The sequence below is a fragment of the Pan paniscus genome, chromosome X (genome assembly GCF_029289425.2).
Source record: "Pan paniscus chromosome X, NHGRI_mPanPan1-v2.0_pri, whole genome shotgun sequence".
NCBI lineage: Eukaryota > Metazoa > Chordata > Mammalia > Primates > Hominidae > Pan > Pan paniscus.
In genome coordinates, this window is record NC_073272.2 from 136,083,741 (window position 1) to 136,103,484 (window position 19,744).

The 19,744-nt window shown below is 41.1% G+C and overlaps 1 protein-coding gene across 7 annotated transcripts in view; it reads right to left on the reverse strand.

Annotated features, from left to right (window-relative positions):
• Nucleotides 1–156: 156 nt before the first annotated feature.
• The window catches only part of ARHGEF6 (Rac/Cdc42 guanine nucleotide exchange factor 6), a 116,203-nt gene continuing 96,615 nt past the window's right edge, over nt 157–19,744 (reverse strand). For 3 of the 7 annotated variants that reach the window (XM_034949540.3, XM_034949543.3, XM_055106180.2), the window contains 11 exons: nt 17,377–17,463; nt 16,511–16,589; nt 15,352–15,497; nt 14,156–14,293; nt 12,557–12,577; nt 11,244–11,337; nt 9,621–9,710; nt 6,627–6,726; nt 4,089–4,143; nt 2,672–2,777; nt 157–2,397 (listed from right to left, as the gene is read on the reverse strand). In XM_034949540.3, the coding sequence (XP_034805431.1) occupies nt 2,342–2,397; nt 2,672–2,777; nt 4,089–4,143; nt 6,627–6,726; nt 9,621–9,710; nt 11,244–11,337; nt 12,557–12,577; nt 14,156–14,293; nt 15,352–15,497; nt 16,511–16,589; nt 17,377–17,463 (972 nt within the window). In that variant the 3' untranslated portion in view covers nt 157–2,341. Of the gene's footprint in view, nt 2,778–4,088; nt 4,144–6,626; nt 6,727–9,620; nt 9,711–11,243; nt 11,338–12,556; nt 12,578–14,155; nt 14,294–15,351; nt 15,498–16,510; nt 16,590–17,376; nt 17,464–19,744 lie in introns of all 7 variants that reach the window. The other 4 variants (XM_034949541.3, XM_063601702.1, XM_003812320.7 and 1 more) reach the window with 3 other exon arrangements.

Genomic DNA, 19,744 nt, shown 5'->3' on the forward strand with positions numbered 1-19,744 from the left:
GGAGCAAATGTCATCTGCCCTGAGTGAAAAAGGTTGAGACTGGCTAGAGGGCTTGGTGAGAGCAGACTAGCTAATGAGGGAAATGGGAGAGGAAGCTGACACAGCACAAGAAATCTTTCTGCACACCGACTAGCAAAAAAAGAAGCAAAAGACTTATTTTTATAAAGCACTGTTTATTTTTATGTATTGAAAATGTCCATTTTAAAAGTCTTCAAAATAAAAACAAGTTAGAAAATTTGAGCTTGTGTTAAGAAGGGACAGGACAGAAAAGGAACTGAAAGGCCTCTACGGGCAGCAGTTTAATTACAGGGCAACAGGAACCCATTTATAGAGTATTGTAAACAACACAACTATGGCGACACTGCTCTCAGATTAACATGGCTTCATTTCCTTTATATTATAGTTTAGTGTGTAAGCATGGTTACCACTCTGCACAAGCTTCGTTATCCAGAGTACCAAGGGCCCCTCATCAGAAGGGCCAAGTCCCCGAAACATGCATATGTACTCATCACTGTAAAATGAAGACCTTTCAATATTTTCAGCAATCAACTAAAGTATTCCGTAATCACAAAAATGTTTCCTATAGATGCAGTTTGCACATTTATTGCAAGCCATTGACTAACCACAGAATGGGCAGATGTGAAGATCTGTGTTGATGTTGTTGTTGGTGGTGGTAGTACTGATGTTTTTAATTTTTAAGTGAAGGATGTTATATCTAAATGGCTGTGCTAAAAAACAGAACAACAGCCATTCCTAGAAATTTCTTTACTCTTCAGCTTCCAAACACGGCTGTGTGTGGTTGGCTGATGTTGGACTGCAAGAATAGTCCATTTCCTGTGGATGGTGTAATTTCTGCTGTGCAGCAAGCAGACAACAGCCCTGTACCATGTAGCTATGGGACCTTGAGACTCTCAGTACCAAAAATAAAAAGGGCTCCTCAGCAAGCTGGGGGTTTCAAACTTCAAGTTTTGTTTTTTCAGAGACAGAGGTGTCTCTCTGTTACCTAGGTTGGAGTGCAGTGGTGTCATCACAGCTCACTGCAGCCTTGACCTCCTGGGCTCAAATGATCCTCCCACCTCAGCCTCCTGAGTAGCTGGGACCACAGGTGTGGGCCACCATGCCTGGCTTCAAGTTTGGTTTTTAAACAACATTTGCAAAACCCACATTTATAGGCATCCATCAAATATATTATAAAGGCAATTCTGATCAGCCCTTTGGCCTCAATTTCCAGTGACCTTCCCCATCTGGCCAAATTTCTCTTGTCTTTTGGGGAGGGAGGGGTGAGTGGCACTGAGCCTTAGGCCAACTTTCAATGGCGCTGAATTTGGATGTGTGCTGTTCTGTGACTGTCTTCTAAACCTGGTTTCTCACAGTTCTAGTTTCTGGGATAAAATGGATGATGTGATTCAATGAGCAACTTGAGTTAATCAGTCCCGAATAATCCAGCACACAGCTACTAGAGGGGCCCTTTTGTTCTGGATGTACAAATTGGACCAGAAGCATATTTCTGCAAATACTGCTTAGAGTCCCACCCAAAGAGGCCAATTAATATTACAACTTCTCACAGCATATATGAGAGAGTAATAAAGTGAATGAAAGCTGTCTACTAGGGCACAATATCTTCTTAATGCAGATTGTTTTGAAGGATAAAACATCACAGTTTGAATATGCAGCATACATAAAGTAACTCCTCACAGTCTAACTACATTTTTTTAAAAAGTAAGCAAAGCACATACATACTAGTTTACACACCACTTGGTAAGGTTGGCTAAAAGCACTGGGGAAATAGAAAACTTACACACTAGGCAGAATGAGGGAAAGAAACCTATCATGCAATGGGAAAAGGCGGTCAACTCTGCTACTAAAAGGGAGGATTGTCCAGTAGAATTTGCTGATGGATTTGGTGTTGGTGTGGGTGACCAGAGCTTCTGCCCCCCTGAGTTACAATTTACATGACACAAAAGGAATAAGGGTACTACAGTTTTCTTGGTCTTATAGACAACATAGGGCAGTAATTTTAAAACCTGTGATTGAGGGGAGGCATGTGATGGTCTAAGGAAGGGCAGCTGGATCATTGGGCAGATGTGTTTGTCTTTCATCCTACTCAAGCCATAGTCTGGAAGATTTGCCTTCGGTAAATTAAGTACTAAGAGGCTTGCAGGTACAGGAAAGCACTGGGGGAAAAGTTGGGTTCACATTTAATAAGCCTTGGCCAGCTGCTTTGCAAGGGCAGCCAGCCCAAAGAATGTGACCTGAGGGCAATGGCTGTTGCAGAGGCACTGTGAACTGAAGGCAATCTGAAGACCTTTTAAGTAACTGGCCTGCATTCCCTTTCTCTTTCTTACTGAATGGAAAAGACTCTGAGGCCATCTCTACCACCACTTCCTGCTTTTTCACCTGTTGAAAAAAAAAATGAACAACCAACCAATAACCAAACAACAGCAAATGCCCAAGCGCGCACGTGCACGCACACACACACACACACAGCAGGGAGAGAAAGAGAAGAGAGAGGGAGAGAGAGAGAGAGACTCAAACACAAAACAAAAGCCAAAGAAGTGAGCAAACTGAGTCAAATCATTCAGCGGGACATTTCAAGATGCTCTGAAGGCACACTCCACCCAGTGGCACAGTGATGGTTATGGAAGAATTGAGGTCTTGCTACTGGACTCGCCTCGAATACACTCATCTGTTTGCTTCAAAAGCCTCCGCACCAGCTTTTCTAGGTCCCTTCTTGATTTCAATTCTTCTTCCAGGCATTGCTTCATTCTTTTATTTTCCTATGATGGGGAAAGATTTGTTGATTATCAAACAGAGGGGGGCCCTTCCAAGGGCTCCTCCTGCTCATCCTCGGGGCAGCTTTCATCACTGACTCTCTTTCTTTCCTCGACCTTCCCTCCCTCAGCATCTATGACAAAGCAGCCTGTCGATTCTCCTGCCTATCTCTGGGAAACCTTTTGGATTCTTCTTCCCTGCCCTGATCCTCTTCTAATTTAACTTGCTTTTCACTTAGTGTCACTTCTGTTTCAACCCAAGTGTCTATTAAGGGGACTCCCAAATATCTCTGGTACTGACCTCGTCTCCTGAGAATCGGGTCCACAATCTCAACTGTCAGCCTGGTATTTCTTCTTCTTCTTCTTCTTCTTATTATTATTATTATTATTGTTATTTTATTTAAGAGATGGGGTCTCACTCTATTGCCAGGCTGGAGTGCAGTGTAATCATGGCTCACTGCAGCCTCAAACTCCCGGGCTTAAGTGATCCTCTCACTTACCTGAGATTACCTGGCAGCAGCTTGGTATTTCCACCTAGATATGTCACAAGCACCTTAAACCCATCAGGTCCTAAAGTGAACTCAGTATCTCTCTCAACACCCCAAACTTCTCCTCCTCCTGTGATTACTGATCTCCATGAAGGGGCACCACCATATGCAACTAGACACCCTGGGAAGAAGCTTCATCTTTAATCCCTGGCTCTTTCTTAATCTCAAAATCATATTATCCTCGTCCATAGGTTCAAACTCTGCAGTATGCCATCCTTTACATTCGTTTCCTCCTCCCCAGCCTCATTACCCTGCCTCAGTTCAGGACTCTGACAGGTCTCACCCTGAGTTTTGTAAGAACCTCCTAAGTGGTCTTCTAGTCCCTGGTCTCTCTCTCCTCGCATCCATCCTTCACTCTGTCACCAGATACAGTCAGTCCTCACACACAAGGCACAGTGTGCATCACGGAGCACTGGGCCACATCGGCAGAAAAGCCCACAAACCATGATGAATGGTTCTCTTTACACTTACACACTCATGAATGACTAGTCTTTTCTTAAAGTCTGTTTATGGATGTCAGAGAACAGGAAAGTTGTAACTAACTTTGGGACTCTATTGTGAACTACTACATAGAAATACAAGCAAGCCTCGGAAATTTAAATTCAAGGCTACATGATAAAATCAACAAAACCTACCTTGATGACACAAGGAAAACAAAAATCCCCCCTTGCTACCTTGCTCCTAGGCCTTCCCTGAAAGCACGAGCAGCGTGAGGCAAGAAAAAGAGAATGGTTCTATTACCCGAGAAAATGATTTTATATTTTATTACCTGCTTCAGTTCTTTGACCTCATCCTTCAAGGCGTAAACAGTATCAACAAGGCTCCTAGAAAATAAAGATAAAATTCAGAGACAAATGGCTTGCACTGAGGTACTGTTAAAATACTTAACAATAAAAGCCACTTTATAAAAATACAGATCCTGAAAAACAGTGGACTTTCTAGCTGATTGGGAATGGTACTGCTCTAAATGGTTTCCATCTTCTTGACTTTGATGGAAGAACAACCACCACCACACATGCTTAGCTAAATGCAATGTCATTACACCTTTTCTATACTTCCCTCCTCCTTTTCTACTCACTTCCCAGCTTGGGTGAACAAAACACAAGAGACTAGGGCCCGTCACTAAGTTTTTCTTTTTCTAGCTTTGTTGAGGGATAATTGACAAAGCTGTACAATGTGATGTCTTGATATATGTATACATTGTGAAGTGGTTACCATAATCAAGCTAATTAACATATCCATCTCCTCACATAGTTACCTTTTGTATGTGTGTGGTGGAAATCTACACTCTTAGCAAACTTCAAGTATACTCCATTGTAAACTATGCAGTCTTCCCTCCCTCGGTATCCATGGGGTATTGGTTCAAGGACCCCCATGGATACCAAAATCCACAGATGCTCAAGTCCTTAACATAAAATGGCATAGTATTTGCATATAACCAATGCACATCTTCCCATACACTTTAAATCATATCTAGATTACTTATCATACCTAATACAATGTAAATGCTATGTAAATATTTGTTATACCATATTTCTTAGGAAAAAACAATATGGTATAACAGTGCATACATATATCAAGACATCACATTGTACACCTTTGTCAATTATCCCTCAACAAAGCCGGAAAAAGAAAAACTTTACTAGGTATGAAAAAAATCTGTACATGTTCAATACAGATGCAACCATCCATTTTTTTCTGAATATCTTTTTGATCTGGGGTTGGTTGAATCCACAGATGCAGAGCCCACGCATGCAGAGGGCCAACTGTAGTCAACATGCTGTACATTAGTTCTCCAGAACTTATTCATCCTGCATACCTGAGATTTGGTACCCTTTGACCAACATCTCCCCATTTCCCCTTCCCCCTCAGTCCCTAGAAACCACCATTCTGCTCTCTGTTTTTAGGAGTTCGACGTTTTCAATTCCCGTCATAAGGTTTTGATTTCTCTAGCTTTGGGGCAGGAATGAACATCACCTATCATATAATGAGAGGTATCACAAGATTGCCTAGTCTACAGTATTTGTGCTATGACATTGCCCTTCCCAGTTCTCTGACTGCACATGACACAAAGTCAGAGGCATTCTTTCTGGAATATCTCAACCATACAGTACCCAAAAAAGTAATTTTTTGGTAATTACTGGGTTGCAGAACAGCCTTTTCCTCTCTGGGTCTCTCCCTGGACAAAGATTTTGGAGATCTAAGTTTTGGTTCTGATCCTGCCACTTACTAGTCCTCTGTTCTCTGGGAACCAGTTTCCTTCTCATCCTCTCTTGGTCTTAGTTTCTTTACATGTAAAATGGGGATAATAGCACATTTTCTGAAAACCTCACAAAGTTGTAAAAATGAATATCATTATAATAAGAATTAACTATCATTATTTATTGAGCTAGCCTTTATACTTATTTCACTTAACCTCACAACAACTCTGAAAGCATTACCGTCATCCTTATTTTACAGATGAGGAAACTGAGGCACAGAGAGGTGAAGCAACTTGCCCCAGGTCACACAGCTAATGAGTAGCAGAAGTGGGAGTTGAACCACACTGTTTTTTGCTTGAGCCCAAGTACTTAACCATTTTGCTGTATCACTTCACACACCAGATGTAAAATGCATTGACAATGCCAAGCACCTTGAAATATGCTGTCCTATGCAAATTTAGGCCTGACTTCAGAAATGACTCAAGTTTAGACAAATGAATTATTTGGCTACTTTGTGTTAATTTTATGAGCCAGAAGGTACTTAACCTGATTTTCCCCCATTAGGTCACCCACACTACTGTGTAAAGGTAAGTCAGAGACATAATTTCCCTGAACTTCCTGTACCTCAGTTTCTTTATCTGTGAAAGTGGTGAGAGTAATGTTTATCTAACCGGATTGCTGTAGGATTTTAAATGATGTCAAAAATGTGAAAGCACAGCTTCTGACTCAAAACATGTGAGTGGCATCTCTCCGGGCAAGGAAATTGGTTCTGTGGCTGGAATTCCCAGCCACTTCCTAAACCCATCCAGGGCATTGATGTTCCCATGTGCTCAGAAGCAGCTTACTGGATGGGGAGCTGGCTGCAGGGGCAGCTGCCAGCTGGAGCTGCCTTGGAGGGCTCTGTCACCGCTGCTTTTCCTTCCTCTTTCCATTTGTTAGTGGGCAGCCCTCTAAAGTCTCCCACATGCATGCACAGCAAAGCAGGCCGCATTCCCAGGTAAGGAGGAGTTGTCCCTCATCATAGACTCTCCAGGAGCCCCCCGTCCTACCAGACCTTCTTGCCAGCCCCAAGAGAAATTAGGCAAGGTTTTGCCTGCTCTACTCACTTTTCTTCCATGATGGTCTGGCCGTTGCTTCTGGTTTCTTCAATGATGAGTTTCTCTTCCTCAGGGAGTAGGACTTGTGGAATGGAATCTTTTCGAGTACCTACAAACAAGGGTTGCAAGAGGGAGGAGGAGGGAGAGTTACTAGTGAAGAGTAGAAATAGTGGGTGTTAGTTCTTTTCCACTATTGTTACAGAAGGGTCTTTGTTCATAGCATGTTGCTACATTACACCCAGAGGACAGTCACCCATCATTTGCTGACTAAATTTTCCTGACATGAGAAATTCTAAATGGCCAAATACACTGATTCAATCTTCCCGAGGTGGGAAGCGTTTTGTATTCAGAAAAATAATGCAAAAGAGCCCCTGTAATACCTGTCCACAACCAAGACCTCCATTCTTTCCTGTTTTGCCTCCTCCAGAGCAAAGAGCTGACCAGTGATCACTCTTCCCTGCAAATCTCCAAGGAAGGACACACTACATCCTATGCTACGGTGTTTTGTCATTGTAGTAAAAGGTTGACAGTAGCACTGCACTGAAACACAGTGTGCTTAAAGGGCCTCAGAAGCATCATCACCCCCATTTGTTCTCTTTACAGTCTTATAGGGTAAGGTAGGTATGTCTCCTAAGACCATTTTCATCAAGGGTGGAGTGAGGTTTGGAGATTATCACATCATCAGCAAAGATGTAGGTGTCCTCTGCCCAGAATGTCTCCAGGCTCTGGGACAGAAGAGGTGACAGAACAGGCATGGGGGCCCAACCAAACAGCTCTCCTGCACCTCCCTCACTCTGGATCCTCCCTCTCAGAGCTCAAGTGCTTAATCTTGGGTCTCCCTGAGCCACTGGCTTCCTCTCTTCTAGGCCAAGTTCCTTCAGAGGTGTGCACACTCACTGCCTTCACTTGACCACCTCCCCTTTCTTGAGGTGAGATGTGTCTCTGCCTTCTCCAGGGCCTAGCACTTTGTAGGTGCTTAATACAGGTGGCCCCCCATATCCGCATGTTTCACATCTGTGGATTCAACCAACCGTGCATTGAAAATGTTCAGAAAAAACAAAAAACAATACAAATTTAAAACCCAATGCAGTATAACAACTATTTACACAGCATTTACATTTATGAGGTATGATAAGCAATCTAGAGATGATTTAAAGTATATGGGAAGATATATGGAGCTGATAAGCAAATGCTCCACCATTTTACATCAGGGACTTGAGCATCGTCAGATTTTGTTATCTCTGGGGGTCCTGGAGCCAATCCCCTGCAGATACCAAGGGACGAATATAAGTGGAAAGCAAACTGACTGAATGACTGGCTGAATGCAGTAAGAGCCGAGGGCAGTCAGTTCTAGAGAAACAGGGCTTCTGATTAGAGAGGGATAGAGGATAGGAGGTCACCACGATGCTAAATGATCTGCTGTGTGACAAGCACAGTGCCAGACATCTTCCACATGTAAAAGGTTGGGTAGGGAGCCGGGGTGAAGACGTGTCTTTTTAAGCCAGAATATCTGGCTGCACTTCCCAGTTGCAGACCCATCCACTCTGTCAAATATAAAAATAGGTGGTGCGGGAGGAGATGAGGTCAGATTTTGTAGAAGGGATGCTTCTGGTATCTCTTTGTCCCCCTCTCTTCTCTAGTTCTCAAAACTAAAGCTGCCCTCACTTTCCTCTCCTGGCTCCTTGAAACATGTTATCAGAGCTATGCATGCCCAAAGCCACAGCCAGGTTTTCTCTGTGAAGCAGAGTGTGACAGTCCTCTCTTCATGGCCAAATGCGTCAACTTTCACATTGAATCATTGAATGCTTTCTTTCTCTCTCTCTCTCTCTTTCTCTCTCTCTCTCTCTCCCCCCTCTCTCGCTCTCTTTTATTTATTTATTTTTGATGGTGTCTCACTCTGTCACCCAGGCTGGAGTGCAGTGGTGCAATCTTGGCTCACTGCAACCTCCACCTCCCGGGTTCAAGAGATTCTCCTGCCTCAGCCTCCCAAGTAGCTGGGACTACAGGTGTGCGCCATCACACCCGGCTAACTTTTGTGTTTTTAGTAGAGACAGGGTTTTCCCATATTGCCCAGGCTGGTCTTGAACTCCTGGCCTCAAGGGATCTGCCTGCTTTGGCCTCCCAAAGTGCTGGATTACAGGCGTGAGCCATCATGCCCAGTAGAATGCTTCTTTTATGTCAGCCTTAGAGATGCATTACTTTCAAAGAATATGTCAAGGCACCTAAGAAATCCCCTCCCACATTCAAATGATTGGTCACTGGATGTCCAAAATGGAGTACTATGGAGTATTCATTTCTTATGCAAGTGCAAAAACCTCACAAAAGGTATTCTGAATGTCTATAATAATGGGAGACAAAAGACATAATCGAAGTGACCTGTCTTTTTAAAAGCATAAAGATGAATCAGAAAATATTATCTTGCTTTCAGTTTGTAACCTGAAAGTTGTTTGGGGAAATACCCTAACCTAATAACTCCCTGATCAACTTTATACATTTTGGACAACCTCTGCTAAGCAGCTACCTTTCCAGATTTTCAGAGCAACTTTGAAACTTGAGTTTGGTGAAGCATTGTTCGTTTAAATATGCAGCTGATCAAAGATAGTATTTTGACTTCCTTTCCAAATCTGCCTATAAGAAGAGATTAGCATCAGTTCACAGACACAGGAACTCTCTAGGCCCTTTAATTCCTAACTAGTGTTGGTGAAGGTATCTGTGTACTTCAAAGGAGAACAACTTTAAAAAAAAATTTTCACTTCTATCACCTCCAACTCTTTTACTCTTGCATCTCTCTTTCTGGGTGAAAAACAACAGTGGGTAAACAAACCGCTTGGTAGCTAAAACGACCTTATCTGAAAGATGCAGTCCTGCACCACTCCTCTGCACCAAGTCACCTGCTTTCCACACCCTGCAACCCATCCGGGTTGCTTTTCTCTTTTTCTAAAAGACACTAAACAGTAAGGAAGAAACGTCACTCACTAGAGAAAGTAGTTTGGGGGAACCTACTTGAGCCATGGCCTTGTTGAAAATTTGCGCTGGTGCAGTAGGCTTCGATCACTTTAAGGATTTGAGCATCCTCTTCCAGAGCCGCTGTACCTATGAAATTTAATTCATCATGACTTTTCACAGATATATGCTTTTGGACCCTCAAAATGATGCAGCACACTCCACTGCCTGGGACTGGCTTCTCTGACCAGTAGAGTTTGTGAAAGGCAGGAGAAAGAGCTGTCCAACGCTGGTGATGGAGAAGAGTGACAGCATCCTCATGGAGCTTTGGAGTCAGCCTCAGTGAGCTCAGCTTAGTGGAGGGCCTACTCCTGAAGCCCAGAGCTCTACATTGGGACCGGGGTGGGGGGGCGGTGTTTTGTCAGTGGTCTCAGTGAGGCCAAAATCACAGCACTGAGCTTGTTGCTAGCTTAGCTCCCATCAATATACCCCAGCCTTCCTCTCCTTTAAATTTCAAGGCTCACCTTTAGGAAGCTTTCCCTCATTAACCCCACACAATTTTCTTTTGTTTTCTTTTTTTTTGTTTTTTGAGACGGAGTCTTACACTCTTGCCCAGGCTGGAGTGCAGTGGCGCGATCTCGGCTCACTGCAAGCTCCACCTCCCGGGTTCACGCCATTCTCCTGCCTCAGCCTCCCGAGTTGTTGGGACTACAGGCACCCGCCACCACGCCCGGCTAATTTTTTTTGTATTTTTTTTAGTAGAGACGAGGTTTCACCATGTTAGCCAGGATGGTCTCGATCTCCTGACCTTGTGATCCGCCCGCCTCAGCCTCCCAAAGTGCTGGGATTACAGGCATGAGCCACCGCGCCCGGCCAACCCCACCCAATTTTCTAACCAGTCAGCATAGTCACTCATTTTCCCTTCTCCCTTCTCCTCTACTCCAAACTCATTCTTGCAATGGCTGGATGGCAGGCAGCACCCTGTGAACACGCCAGTGTGCATAACCAGGTGTGGGGTGGGGGGTGGGGCATGCCAAAGCTGAAGTGGAGCAAATATTTATCCAAACTATATTCCCAGCTGATACACACAATTCTGTCACCTCTTTGTGAGACATCACTTACTCCTTCACATGTGTCCCAAAGTACCTTGTGTCCCAAAGTACCTTGTTCACAGCCTTATAGCCAAATATGTCCATATCGACTGGCTGACTGACTTTGCAGTCTGTCTCCAAATGAAACCATGTTTCTAGATGTGGGCAGGCTGATTCCCTGAGTAACTGAGAGCATCACTGAGCATGGGACTTCTGGAAGGACTTCAGCCTTCGGGTCTATTTAGTCTATCTCCCTGCAGAAAAATATCTCAAGTATCAGAAACTAAGAGGGAAAAAATGTATCCATAGGAAATGGGTCCCTTTAGAGGTTCTAAACCAGGTGAGGCAAAATACTCAACACAAAAATGATACAGATGACATCTGCCTAAGATGACATGAAGTGCAGCCGTAAGAAGCTTATTCAAATGTTTAAGAAGTGACCAAAGCTTTCCATGCATTCTTCTTTATATGTAAAAGACGATGTCAAGAAAAAATTGCTCCAATCATCTGCTTTCAAATAAATCCTCACATAAAAGAAGATTCTCATGTTAATTTATCCATAAACAACTTTCAGAAAGTACAAAACACATACTTTTCCTAATCACATATTCCTCCTCCGATGGTTTTCTCTCAGTCTTCCTTTTATGAAGAAATTTCTTCATCGTTTTAGGGCTTTTACTAGACTCCTGTGAGGACAGAGGTTTCTTAATGAATTAAAATTCTCCCTCAAAAACAAAAGTAAAAGCACGAATGAAACTAAGTAGAATTCCTCTCTCTTATTTTGACAGTCTCAGTTAGGAGTACATCAATGTTTAATTCTATGCACAATTAAAATGGTTCCAATAAACTCTAAAAGGTTAAATAAAACAGAGGCAATGACATTATCCTCTCAATTTGCACAGAGGTGGGACTAAGAGTGGAGTGTGCCTACTGAGGATGTGGCAGATTCTCCAGGAGGCCAAATGGCTTTAGGGAACCATCTGCAGAGAAAGTAAGGGATGTCAACCCTAAAAACGTAACAGTATTCCTAATTTGGTTTATGTTCCCCACTGATACAGTTTTAGGGGAACTAAATAACCACTGTAACCACTAATGTAGTAATGATCACTTTTCAAAGAGCTTCAAAGCTATTTAAATAATTCTGCCTTAGAAACAGTCCCACAAATAAGAATATAATTTCCATTTGTGAGACAGAAAAATTAAGGCAGAGAGACTAAGCCATTTTTCCGCAGTCAAAGAGAAGAACCAAATGAAGGATTTCCTAAAAAATAATTTTGGGTTGGAAGTAACACACCCACAGCCAAACTTAACTATCCATATATAAAGCCATGTATTTAACTAGTAGACAAAATAAATGTATTGAATTTGTTTTTGCCATATGAGTAACCAGCAGGTCAAAAAAATACTCATTGTCAATATCCTTAATCATTAATCCAATAATCTGTAAACAGATTACGACCTTAGACTTAGGAAAAAACTCTCATGATCACCTAATCCCAATTTTCCAAGAAATGTGTATACATGGAGCATGGATATTAATTGTTAATAGTACCTTAAAAATATAGGAAACAAATCATTTAATTTATTTCACTTAGCCACAGTACTTACACTTGAAAACAAGACAGATATGAAAAACTCTCACATGACAAAAATAACAGGAAAAAACAGAATTTAAAAAAAAAACACAGGAAAATGGGCATTTTAGGGCATTATGACATTTTTATATGTATTTCACACAAGCCTGCTTTTTGAACAAAGTACTTACATGTCAAAATTGCATCTTCATATTTTAGCCACCAATTATAACAAGGGACAAAACAAGCATAAGGGAAAGCTTCATTCATCAAAGGTTACAGTACAGCATTATGATGTCACTGTAAGCCAAAGATATTGTACTACCCTTACCTTTAAGATATAAGACATCCTCTAAAATGAATATGTAAAGAAAGAGAAGATGAGCGTGAGAGGTCGATGGTTATAATGACCAAATCCACTTATCAATAATTCTAAAACAACATTTGAAATGTTAGTGTTATCATAAATTACACAGAGGGAATATAATCACATTTCCCACATTAGTTTCAGATGCAATATTATCATGCAAAAGCCCGAGGAATACAGTTCTGTGCAGAATAACAAATGCTGAAAACAACTGAAATACATACTATCTAGTAGGAATATATTAATAACTCTCTTCCCCCAGCAGAAACGAAGTGATCATGCCTTAGTTTTAATAGATTAGTTTTGTGAAGGATTAAGTCAACTTTACTCTTCAAAGCTCACCCTTAATTTGAACTTAGTAACTGATAATTACAAAATATCCATCATTAAAAAGGGGGCCTAGGTAACTATCAAGTGGCACTCCTGGTTTACATAATCAAAGAAGAAAATTGGATGATTGCAAGAATTGCAGGTAAATTTCCAAAGCAAATCTGTGGGACTGCTTCCTGACCAAATTCTAAATAGAGTTATATAACAAAGATTCAGTTCGAGGGTTGTTTGTCCTATCATGTCAAGTTGAAAGGATCAAAAAATCCTCCAGTGTCCAAATATTGTCCTATTTTTATTGCACTTAGAGTTGGTAGCAACAATTAATCGAAACAAAAGCATGGTGGTTTCAATCAAAACACTCAAAATTGAGCTAAGTCTGCATCACTCATCAAAACACATGTTTGATATAGAAATATAAGCCACCTTTGCCCCATAATTCTAAGACTCATCTCATAACTGTCACAAACTTAATCTTCACTCAACAAGACCAATTTAAAGAACAGTTACTAATAAATGAGCATCATTTCTGAAATCTGAAATGATTTGAGACAGGTTAGGGATAAAGCCACTGTTTGGATGGAAAAGTAATACTCCACACAGTTACAGAAGCTAGTGAGTGACACTTCCTGACTGCAACTTTGAGAGAGAAAAAAAATACACAAAACCTTTAAATCCCCACACTACCCAAATATCAAATGGCCTTTAAGGTTGTCTCTGAGAAGCCTCTTTTTAAAAGACACTGCTTTCATCAAATTCTTTTCTCATTCCAATTGCAGCAAATATCACTTTTATAGTTTGGACTCATAGTTTGGTCCCATAGCACTTTACTAATTTGGTTCAAATTGATCAAAATGATCCCAAATGCTGAATTAGGTCTGCTTCATTGGCAACTCAACTACAATGAAGTGGCTCTTGTTTGAGATTTGTGTACATTATTAACAAATCTAAAGGATTATCATAATAATCATTAAGGTAAACCAGAGGCACTTCAGGAGGAGACTGGGAACACTCAGGCAGTGCACATAGATCCTGTAGATATTCAGTACATATTTGCAGATGGACAATGGGAAATGGAAAATTAAGAAATCAAACAAATCACTGAGTCTGGCAATTCAAGACTGACTCACATAATACCATCTATCTTAAATTCTAGCACATTCCCACAGAACTATTTGTAATAAGCTACGAAATTAACTTGTCAGAAGCATTTTATACCATAGGTAGCAAAATTACCTCTTTATAACCTAGTGCTGCTGATGGTCTAAGTGGAGGTGCAGGTCGTAGACAACTTAAACTCCACGGTTTTATAATTTGAGGAGGCTCCAAGGGTCCTCGGGGCTGTCCGGTAGAGCTAAAAGACTGGGAAAATGTCTGATGAGATGCTGGCAATCTGCCATCTGAACCCGACCTTGTGCCACACAGTGAGAGAACAACAATAGCTTCATTGGATTAGCAAAGACAGCCATAGAAAGGGATAGATGGAAAAACAAAAGTCTCTAGTTTGAGAACTGGCTCTTTCCAGTCCAGATTATCGGGTCTCTAAGAAACAGCACAAAATTGACTCAACATTCCATGATCCTGTCCTCTCTTTCTCATCTGGAATTTAATTAATTTAATTTTCTTTCCTCTGTAAGGAAGGAAAATGGAGTAGCAGTCAACATTTGAGTTCAGTGATATGTTTGGCACTCTAGTAGGTGCTTAAATAGGTTATTTCATGAGAACAGCCTAAGACATAGACTCAGTCAAGTGAAGCAACTAACTAGTAATTGGCAAAGCCAAGATTTGAACCCAGATCTGAAGCCAAAGTCCATATTCTTCCAACCACAACACACAGTCCTCAAAACTGGAATTTTGGCATCATAGGTTTGTATGTTAACAAACAACACAGCATATCTTCCATCTCACTCAGCAAGTACAGTAAAATCTCATCAATTCAAATTCCAATGTCTAAATTTGTGATAACTCAGAAGGAGATAATGCTAAAAGTTTACCTTTGAAGAAGGTTACTGAGCAAATGTGAGAGCATGAGTGAGATGACATGGAGATGTTTAAGTACTTAGGGAGGTAAACTATTTGTTTCAACTTAGCCCACTGTTAGTAGGAGAATAACCATTGCTCATGGAAATAAGCCTTGCTTATCATTAAAATATTTTAGCAGGACTTCTGGTTAGAAATACTTTGCTAGCAGTTAGTTGGGGTATCTGAATACTGTCAAACAGAACTGCACACTCTAAGTAAACCTTTTCATTAATTTGGATGGGCCTCATAATGAGAAATCAGAATGAGTGAGGTTTAACTGTACTTCAAAATCTACAAATATAGGCTGCCCAAAAGACTAAGGGTGTGCTCGCTGCTTCTTGTAAGTCTCCAGCAGGCAGGAGTTGACGAAAGACTCAATAATCTCTGGACAGAACACATGGACTACTTACGGAATGAGCACTACATGATGACGATGAGGTTTTGGATAATGAACTGCAAGAGGCAGGTCCTCTGATCAGTCTGTTCAGCTGCTCCAACCATTCCTGGAAGTCCTGGTTGTTGTTACAATGGACCACAATTCTCTCCACTGTGTTACCTACATCCCCCAATTATGATCAGTTTGAAAACAAAAGGCAAGGAAAAACTTGAGCTTGTCCCATTCATAAATACACTTCATGCAATTAGGACTTGGGTGTGTATTTTCAGGGGTTTTCATACCTATGGGATAACCCTGCTGAAATTTCTATATCAGAAACAGATAACCTGTGATTATAAAGTAAATAAATATTCATGTCTGATTTAGAAAACTGTCCTTGATTTTTACTGCTTACAGAAGCTTAAAAGTAGTGTAAAACTTCACCATAAACAAACTTGCAATCCAAAAACATAAGCACATAGTCCATCTAGTTAAGTCTAAAGTGGGAATATTGTCCTGGTTCCCCTGGTATCAAAGTTGGAACAAGATCCAACTAAGACTATTTACAACCTTTTGGCAAACACCAAACCTTAAGCTCCTTCTTGGGAAAGAAGAGGGTAAGGCCACGATCCCAGTCTTAGCCACTGTGCCATATCAGCACCAACAGTCAGGCCACTACATATAAATGACACAGACCTGGCAAAAGGGATCATAAGCTAAAATGTCAGGGAGCATTACTGAAGCCTGGCATTATGCTCAATTTGTGAAGAAAATTTGATGGCTTTTCAGAACTTTTTAGAAATACAACCAAATCTTACTAACTCATGGGCTGATGATAAAATTGCTGATAAAAGTCCATATCTTTGGCTCCTCTGCCACCAGGGAACAAATGACAGAGGGGAAGAAAATTGCGTTTACATCAGCCCATTTCGTTATTCCTTAGCTCTCACAAGTAGCTCTCATGCAACAGAAGATTGAAACTAATGGCAAAGCCATGGCTTTTGAATGAGAGGAGACTTCTCTGTGCTATTGCTGTACCCTAATTATCCCAGGAAATGGAATATACTTTGCCATGCCCACATAAAATTTGCTCGTGGCCTATGTAACAGAAAATAATGGCATTTATTTATTAAATTCCCCTTCATTCCAAAAAGAATTGGAAGTAGTTACATGAAAAAGAGAAAATTACCTACCAGTGATTTCAAATGTGCAGTCATTCCCTTCAATTTCATCTAATCTAGTCACCACCGTTCCTGCTATTGGTATTTTTCCCTATTAGAAAAAGAACATTCTCATTAATTCTGCAGTTACAGGTCTCTGTTTATTTCACTTAGATTTTCTGACCCTCTCAGCACGGCAAAATTATGGCTAGACGTATTTCTCCAGTCTGTCAATAGATAATATGTTTCCCTGCTCTAAATTTTAATCAGACTAAGAAAGCAAGGGGAAAATGTGGATTGTGTTTGGCTAACACACCCTAAACTATAAGATCAGGATTTACAAAGCAGTTTACTTTTCTAACACATTTTCATAAGAATCAGTAAAAAAAAGTGAAGGCTTAGATGTTATGAAAATTATTAATTGCCAGGCCAAGATGGAACAGGCAATAGTAACTTATAATACTCTATATCTTGGGAGCTGACTGAGGGACATTTAATTTCCTAAGGAGTTTAATAACACGCTTCTTAGAAGCCTGAATCATGTGCTGTGACTATAATAAGACAAACATAGGAGCAGGTCCCAGCTTTATGTTTTCTCAGCAATAATGACATGGGCCTGTACAATACTGCTGCTAATTTATCTAGTTTCCATTTATGCATGCAAAACCTAGTGCATAACTAAAGCGGTGGATATATTCAAGATAAACTCATTATACTAATACAAAGGTCTTTGATCTAAGGAACATCTGCTCTTACAAGCTCTTTAATTACAATGAAGGGTCAGAACATTCTGGTTCTCCTGGCTTGAGCTTTTAATACCATAGTGGAGATATTGCATCTGGATGGAAACCTGTTTTCATTAGGGGGTCTGCTATGTGTTTTATATGAAATTTACTAACCTGATAGATAAAGCCACTCATCCGAGGACTTGCAGATAACATTATCAGGACATTTGAAAATAACATAAGGTACCGCTCCTCTTTTTCCTGAGAGGGAATGAAAATAATACATGAAGAACAGAATTGGACACTTTATCTGTTGAGAATTTCTGGAATCACTGCCTTATAACATAGACCTTATATAAACAACTGAAACATTAACGGTAATTTTTTTTAAAAAGATACCCAACTTGAAAACACAAAACTAGTTGAATTTTACTTTGACATGGACATAAACCCACAGTTTATCTCTCTTCTTCTTATATATAACAATTAAATACAAATAACCATGCTTGCTTTCCATGTATGAAAGCCTGAGAAGTCACCACAGTTTATGCAGCCAGTGAGATGTGCTAGACCTGGGCACAAAATAAGTCTCCAGGTTCACAAAATGAAAATATATTTTACTTTGAAAAAATGGCAAGATGAAGGGGTTTTCAGGTGATAAGAGATTTAGTATGCTCTAACATGTTTGTTAAAGTCGTATTCATAAAATTAGCTTTAGTCATTAAGAACAAGATAATTATTGGATTTATGTAAAATATAAAAGTAGATACACTTTCTTTTTTTTTCTTGAGACGGAGTTTCGCTCTTTTTGACCAGGTTGGAGTGCAATGGCACGATCTCGGCTCACCACAACCTCCACCTCCCGGGTTCCAGCAATTCTCCTGCCTCAGCCTCCCAAGTAGCTGGGATTACACGCATGTGCCACCACTCCCGGCTAATTTTGTATTTTTAGTAGAGATGGGGTTTCTCCATGTTGGTCAGGGTGGTCTCAAACTCCCGACTTCAGGTGATCCACCCACCTCAGCCTCCCATACACTTTTTAATGGCACTGAGGAAACCTTGAAACATGAGGGCTGCTGTGAGCCCCTTCAACAGATATGCAATTAGTATACGCAAAAATTACATTTGCCTTCCATGCCCAGCCATCTTAGCTACAATTATCCTTATGCCTGTCTCCATCTCCTTCCTTCCATTTGAGAAGAGCAACCCTTCCAGGCTAACTACTCTAACAAGTGCTCCACATTCTCTCACATCTTTGTTTCACTTAGTTTTCCTCTACAGACACCTCTTCTTCTCCCAGCATCCTCTTCTCTTTTACTAGCTTTTCCTCTTTTTCTTTAACATATGTACACCTCCTATCCTAACAGACCTTGGCTTGCCCCCATGTGGCCCTTTATGCATAATATCCCATTTCTTGACATTTTATTGGCAAATTACTTGCTGCCTTCATTTTCTCCGCATTGATCCATCCCTAACTGCACCCCCATTGCTCTTGGAAAGTCATCAATAACTGCCTTCTAGCAAAATCCAATGGCTTCCTCTTGGTCTTCACATTCCTTGCCCTCTGAACCTTCAGCAGCAGTCAGCACACTGGCCATTTTCAAATGCTCCTCGTGGAATTTCCATGACACCATGCTCCCCCAGTTCTTCTCTACCTTCCTCTTTGTCTTTTTATTTTTTCTGGCACTGATTCCTCCTGCCTTCACCCAAGGGGTTTATCCCAAAGGTGTGAATGACTAATAGTTAGACTCACTGCAGTAACCTTCCCTGGGGTATTTGCATTTTAAATGAGATTGCTTATTAACCCAAAGTAATGAATCTCTGCCAAAGACGTGTCAGAGAGCGTAGGAAGATGTTTTGGGAGAAGGAAGACAATTCTAACACCCGATACATCAAACCAGGTGCCATAATCAACCTTTCTCCCTTTCCCTGGCTCCTTCCTAAAAGAAATAATCCATCTTCAGCTCCCCCCACCCCCCGGGCTTCTCTCTGGATATTTACTTCCTAGGAAGGTACATCTGTTAGGGACATCTAAGTCTCTGCCTCTAACTCTGACCTCTCACTCACATTTCCATACTACATTAACAGCTGCCTATGGGACATCTCCACCCAGATATCCACAGGTCTAAAATTATATTCTTCATCTCCTCTAACCCAGGGGCACCACTTCCTGTTGACTTTCCCTTCTAAAGATGCCTCCAATTTGCTCCTTCTGCTCCATTCCCAGTGTTACCACCGTCTTAGGGGACTCCTTCTCACTTTCCATCCCAGCTGGCCTTTCTGCTTCTCGTCCATTCCCTCCAGTTCATTTGACATATATGGGTCGCAGATTAGTGTGAAACATCCCTTTCGGAGTGTTGTTCTATGACTGTGGACTCTTTCATTATTTCCCATGGCCTGTTGCATCCATCTGAACTACTCTTGCCTGATGTCAAGCTTCTGCATAGTCTAATTCTACCTGACTCAATCAATCTTTTACTAGGGCCAAGTTGCTTCTTTTGCTCCCTACAGGCTGGTTTCCTTACTGTGCTGCAGCAAACCA